The sequence below is a fragment of the Coffea eugenioides genome, chromosome 2 (genome assembly GCF_003713205.1).
Source record: "Coffea eugenioides isolate CCC68of chromosome 2, Ceug_1.0, whole genome shotgun sequence".
Lineage (NCBI taxonomy): Eukaryota > Viridiplantae > Streptophyta > Magnoliopsida > Gentianales > Rubiaceae > Coffea > Coffea eugenioides.
In genome coordinates, this window is record NC_040036.1 from 66703723 (window position 1) to 66710669 (window position 6947).

Sequence of the window (6947 nt, forward strand, 5' to 3'; positions counted from 1 at the left end):
TTATGTCTTCTTGTTTTGAGCATTCTGATATCACTAGCTCGATCCCTAGGCATAGGATAGCCCGACCTATCCACGTAGAGGTCATCTCTTTTGCTTTTTCTTCTAGTTCGTCCTCTCCTAGTTCGTCAGGGTCAGAATACCTTTCATCCCCGGTTCGCTCTCCTGTTCAAACCATGAATCAGCCCGACCAACTTGCCCAAACAGTTGCTGGAACTGCTGCCCAAGCAATTCCACTTGAAACAGGTCCAGTTCAGGTTAGGGCAGGAGCTTCCAGAGGACCTGACACCGACTTCGGGGAGGTCGATGTGATCCCTCCTATCCTGGAGCAGGAGGGTGTGGACGAACTGGTGGAGAAATATGACATTCCCTCCAGTTCGAAGCTAGGGTTGTTGGACCTGGGGAATTCGCCAGCCGACCTCCCCCTGGGTTTGTGGCCACCTACAAGGATCAGCTCATAGCTAGTCTTCGCCTTCCTATCCCCAACTTTCTTTTTGAGATTCTTATTTTCTGAGGTATTCGAATAACCCAACTCATCCCCAACGCAGTTCGGTCAATCTTAGGCTTCTTCATCATATGTCGCTTTCTTGAAATCTCCTACTCCTTAGATTTATTTAGGACATTCTTCCAGATGAAGGTCATTGGCCACGTCCATGGTTGGTTCTACTTCGCTCGAAGGAGTGGAGCGAAATATCCCACCCGTGAGCTGTTCATTGGGGCTTCTTCCTCAATTCGGACATGGAAAGCCCAGTTCTTTTTGTGAAGAACATTGGGTTTCCTCCACTGACTTGGAGGGAGGAGACCCAGGTCACTGATTCTATTCCCCCTCCTCTGCCTGAGGCCGAACTGGACCGCTTACTCAGTTCGGACCTAAGGCTTAACGTGAAGGAGTTCAATAATTCCCAACTCTAGTCCGCTGGTTTGATCAGGGCAGAGGTGTCTGCTCTTGTCTTTCATGTCAGATCCCTCACCCCGGATGAGCTTGCCGGCCGTAACTTTTTCCTTTTTTTTGTTTTCTTTTGCGCGAACTCCCTAGTGTTGCTTGTACTGACCATTCCTTCCTTTCTTGTAGTGAAGAGGTTCTCGCAACTATCCATAGGTGAAATTGGCAACTCGAGCAAACCTATGCCTACTTCCTCTACCGCCCCTACTAGCTCAGCTCTTCCACTTCCCCCACTAGTGCCTGTTCCGCAGGCACCAGCTTAGTCCTCCTCTGCCGACGAGGAAGGAAAAAAGAAGCGTAAGAAGTCCACGGCCAAGAGGGCGCGGATTAAGGTGACTTCCTCGCCAGTTCGGGCGGAGGGATTTGCACCTACCTCCCACCAGCTTGGCCACTATAGGATAAACTCTGCCGAGCAGCAGGTGTCCTCCGAATCCTCTTCTACTATATGGCGATAGAGGAACGTGGTTCATCTCAAGCAGCAAATCGAACTGAGCTCGCACCCTCACCTCATGCATTTTTGTCCAAAGTGGGGATTGTCGATCAACGACCGAGCCCAGTACCCAGAGGCAGCTCGGGAATTTCGCAGGGGGGCAGTTCTCCCATGGGACTACAATTTCATCTGTATGGCGCCTGACTTCGAGCTGCTCGAACACTGCTACCTCAGCACAAATCAGGTTGGTACCAAATTACCTCCTACGCATCCCTTCTTTTTTCATGTTTCCCTTCTTCTGCTTGATATGCTAACCTTGGGCTTGCTTCCTGAACTGTCAGGTAAACGTGGCTGGGTCCGACCTTTCAAAGAGGTTCGAAAACATGAAGGAGACGCTATCACAAGTTGGGGCCTCCAAAGACAAGTTGTCGGACCAGCTTGATGCTGCTGCTGAGGAGATCGTGTCTCTGAAGAAGCAGAGGAGATCGTGTCTCTGAAGAAGCAGCTCGTGCAAGCTCACACCAGTTGCAAGCTGGAGGAGAAAAGGAGCGCCGACCTGACTGCTCAATTAGAGAGCCCGAGCAGAAGAGGTAGGCCGAACTGTCCAATCAGATCGATGCAGCCTTTGAGGAGAGTCGCCAGTTGGATGTTCAGGAATTCAAGAGGTCAGAGGACTTCTTGAATGACCTGGCCATCCTGAATGAACCAATTCTTCAGATCGGCTATACGCGAGCGATGGACGACGTGCGAGCCCTGAACCTGCTCGGTTTTGACCTCGGGAGATGGCCTAGCTATAATTCTCGAGCGCTCGTGTAGATAGACCGGCTGGTGGAGGGATATGCGCACGGACGGAAGCTGGCCGATCTTGTGGCTGACCCCTCACTACCTGCGACCTCCCCTGAGCCCAAGCAAGAGCACCAATGGGAGAATTAGATAGGATGTAGCATAGGGTGTAGGATGGAACTGAGTAGAGCCAATTCGCTTTTGTATGAACTCACTTGTAAATTTGCTTTTGAATGAATGAAATCTTATTTCAACACTTAGTAAAATTTCCATTCATATCTTTCTTGTCAAAACGTCTGAATACATTTGCGCGAATAGAATTCTGACTCATTCATGCGCGAACTAACTTTGTACGAACTGACTTCTACTTTACACAAAACAATTCGACCTTAACTGAGTACCTCTGTGCGAACAGAGTTCTATCTTGTTCAGATCTATGCAAAACAGCTCAGGTCATGCATAGGCAGAGTAAATGATTTTAATGAAAAACCTTCAGATTCGAATTGTGCCATGTACGCGGGACTTCCTCTCCATTGAGATGGGCTAACTTATAGTACCCTGCGCAATCTGCTTCCCTCACCACATAGGAGCCTTCCCAGTTCGGATCCAGTTTGCTCATGCCTAGAGCCCGACTTACTGAATTTTGTTGTAGGACCAGATCCCCTGATTTGAAGAAGAGGTGTCTTACCCTAGCATTGTAGTACCGCGCGACCAGCTCCTTGTACTTAGCCATTCTTATAGCTGCTTTCTCTCTCTTCAATTCGAGCAAGTCCAAGTTGAACCGCATTTCTCCCTCGTTATCTTGGGCTACAAAATTCTGCACCCTGCTCGATGGTACACCAATTTCTGCCGAAATTACTGCTTCTTCTCCATAGGTTAAGGCAAATGGAGTTTCTTGGGTGGCAGTTCGAGGCGTATTTTGATAAGCCCAGAGTATGGTAGGTAGTTCATCCATCCATTCAGTCCGGGCAGACTCTATTCGAGTCTTCAGACCTCGAAATATAGTTCTGTTGATGTTTTTTACCTGGTTATTAGCCTGAGGATGTCCCACAGAGGTGAAGTGTTGCCGAATCCCGAGGTCGGAGCACCAATCTCAAAAGGAATTGCTATTGAATTGTCGGCCATTGTCCGAGACCAGGGCTCGTGGTATGCCAAACTAACAGACTATGTTCCTCCGGAAGAATTTTTGGACCGACCTGCTGCTGATGGTGTTGAGTGGTTCGGCTTCCACCATCTTGGTGAAGTAGTCTATGGCCACTACTAGGTACTCGTAACTTCCTGGAGCTCGGGGAAACAAATCGAGAGCATGTCAATTCCCCATTGGAAGAACGGCTACGAGTTCTAAAGAGAAACCATCTCCTGAGTTGGGGCGTGATGAATTGGTGCATGCAATTGGCATGACCTGCACCCCACCACCAGTTCGGCTGCATCACGGAAGATGGTGGGCCAGTAATATCCGGATAGCATCCCTTTCTTGGCCAGAACTCAAGGGCCAACATGATTTTCGCAGATGCCCTCATGGAGTCCACGCAGGATATAGCCCCCTTCCTCCGGTGTCACACACTTCAGCCACGGACGCAAGTAGGATTTCCTATACAGTACTCCATCCGTGAGCACACACCTCTGTGACTTGAGAAGAATTTTTCGAGCCTCTATTTTGCTTGAAGGGAGCTCCCCGGTGGTTAAGTACCGCACAATAGGATCCATCCATGAGTTCATCACTTGAATCACTGTAGTGTCCAACTGTTCATACGCCCGCCTTTTGACGACCTTCACCAACACTTCTTTGTTCAGCGTGCCAAACGAGGTGGATGCCAACTTGGAAAGGGCATCGGCTCTTTTATTCTGACTCCGAGGAATCTGTTCGAGTGCAAACTGTTTAAACAGACTCCTTAGTTCATGTGCCTTGGCAACGTATTTTTTCAGCGGTTCTTCCTTGACTTCGTAATTTCCTAGGACTTGGTTCACTATCAGTTGCGAGTCGCTATGGACCCTTAGCGATTCAACCCCCAATTTCTGAGCTACTTCTATCCTCGTGATCAGAGCCTCATATTCGGACTTGTTATTGGAGACTCTAAAGTCGAACCTTAAGGCGTAAGCCAGTTCTTCCCCGGTGAGGCTAATTAGGAGGTGTCCGGCTCCACACCTTTTTTTATTTGAAGCTCCGTCGATATGCAACATCCAGGTTGGGATGGCCTATGCGGCAGCCTCTTTGGCCTGCTCGGCCTTGGCCTGTACGCTAGCCTCTCCGGCCTGTTCGGCCTCAGCCTGTACAGTAGCCTCTTTGGCCTGTTCAGCCTCGGTGTGTTCAACGCTAGTCTCTTTGGCCTGTTCGACCTCTATTGGTTCCGCGTCAGTCTCTTTGGCCCGTTCGGCCTCAGCCGGTTCAGCGCCAGCCTCTATGGCCTGTTCGGCCTTCGGCAGTCCAAAGAAAACACCTTCTGCTATGAAGTCAGCCAACGCCTGGGCCTTGATGGCCATCCGAGACTGGTAACTGAGGTCATAGACAACTCCACAGCCAATTTGACCATCGGGCTTGGACAATATCTGTTTCAAGGGGTGGTCGGTCACCATCACGATGGGGTGAGTCTGGAAGTATGACCTGAGTTTTCGTACTACGTGAACTAGCGTTCGGACATATCGTTTAACTACAGAATACCTGGTCTCCGCCCCTTGCAGAGTATGGCTGACATTGTACACCGGCCTCTAGACCTTGTCTTCATCCCGAACTAGTACCGCGCGATAAACAGGGTTTCCTCCTGGCTGGAAGAAGTTAGAGCCGGCAATTTTGGCACTCAGAGGTCCACTCGAACTGGGGACCTCTTCTCAGGGCCTTGAAAAATGGAGAACCCTGAACTGTCGATTTCAATAGGAACCTGTTCAAGACTGCCATCCTAGCAACTAGTCGCTGCACTTTCTTTATGTTTCGGGGAGGAGCCATATCCATAATGGCCTTTTCCTTATCAGGGTTAGCTCTTACTCCATGTTTGGATATCATGTATCCTAGGAATTTGCCTGACCTGACCCCGAAAGTGTATTTCTTAGGGTTCAACCGCATTCGCGATCTCCGAAGGATGTCGAAGATTTCTCTAAGGTCCACGATGAATTGCTCCTGAGTTCTGCTATTTACCAACATGTTTTCCACATAGACCTCTATATTTCGATCTATTTGGTCCTTGAACAACCTGTTCACCAGCCTTTGGTAGGTCGCGCCTGTGTTCTTTAGTTTGAACGGCATAGTGACATAGTAGTAGGTACCGTACTCGATGATGAATGAGATTCTCTCCTAATCTATTTCGTCCATGGCTATCTGGTGGTATCCTTCAAAAGCATCCAAGAAACAGAAGATCTTGTATCCCATAGTTGAGTCTACGAGTAGGTCTATTCGGGAAAGATGGTAGCAATCCTTTGGGCAAGTCTTGTTCAGGTCGGTGAAATCCACACATATTTTTCAGGCCTTGTCATCATTTTTTACCAGCACAGGGTTAGCCAACCAAGTCGGGTAGTAGACCTCATTCATGATCTTCGTCTCTAATAGCTTGCCTACCTCCTTCTTGACGATTTTATTCCGTTCAGGCACGAAATTCCTCTTCTTCTACTTCACAGGTCGGACACTAGGGTTTACATGTAGCTTGTGAACTGCTAGTTCAGGCAAATTTTTGAGCATATCATCCGCACTCCAGGTGAAAATTTCTGCATATTCTGCCAGAAGGGATTCTAGCGCCTTCCTGGTCAGTTCGCTCAGGCATGAGCAGGTCTTGAGCACCCGATCTGGCCGTTCTTTGCTGATCGGTAGTTCGAGCGACCCCTCGTCCGTCTCCAGTCTCTCTTTCTTCTCTGCTAGCTCCCAAGGTTCTAAGTAGGCCGCTTGAGCTACCAGTTTCTCCTTGCCCTTGAGAGTTGCGATTTAGCAGTCCCGAACTACCTCTAGATCCCCTTGCACATCAACTACTCCCGCAAGCGTGGGAAATTTTATGCTAAGGTGTAGAGTTGAGCAAACAGCTCGGAGTGCATTCAGGGTAGGCCGTCCCAGGATCATATTATACGACGACGGATTTTTCACCATCGCGAAGTATATTGGGACAGTTCGACATTTCGGCGACACTCCTACCATGACCATAAGAGTTATCATTTCCTCAGGTCTAATCAGTGGACCTACGAAACCAATCAAGGGAGTTTGGACTGCGATTAACTGCTTGTCTTCCAGTTGCAACTCTTTAAAAGCTTTGTAGTATAGCACGTCAATGGCGCTCCCATTGTCTATGCACACCTTCTTTACTTTGTAGTTGCGCGTTATAACTTCTATCACGATAGCCTCGTGATTATTGAAAGCAAGGGGTACCGCGTCTTTTGGCCCATAAATGATCTCTTCGCACATTTTCAATCATTTATTCAGATTCTCTCTGCTAGGAAAAGGACGGTTACTCCACCGAGCTGCGTGACTATCTCCTCTAACAGGTCCTCCCGCGATAGTGTTGATTACCCCTGATAAGTTCTGCACTTCCTGTTCGGGAGTTCGGTCTCGAGGACCCCGAGGTCGGTCACGTGAATAGTTCGTACGGTCTCGTTTGTACTTCCTATGCCTCTTGTCAATTCGTCCATTCCAAATAAACTGCCTTAGGTGCCCTCGTTTGATCAACTCTTCGATGTCTTTTTTGAGGTCACGACAGTTCTCCGTATCATGCCCCACGTCACGATGGTAAGCGCAATACAAGTTTTGATCTCGTCTGTTCCTATTGCCAACCAATTGTCCGGGGGGATCAAAAGAGGCCTTTCTGTTCCATTATCACGGAA

At 48.8% G+C, this 6947-nt stretch overlaps 1 protein-coding gene across 1 annotated transcript; it reads right to left on the reverse strand.

Annotated features, from left to right (window-relative positions):
- Nucleotides 1–5748: 5748 nt before the first annotated feature.
- Nucleotides 5749–6531, reverse strand: LOC113760065. Its single transcript, XM_027302639.1, has 2 exons — nucleotides 6154–6531; nucleotides 5749–6045 (listed from the first exon to the last, which is right to left on the reverse strand). The coding sequence occupies exons 1-2, from the start codon at nucleotides 6529–6531 to the stop codon at nucleotides 5749–5751; spliced, it is 675 nt and encodes a 224-aa protein (XP_027158440.1).
- Between the last annotated feature and the right edge of the window lie 416 nt (nucleotides 6532–6947).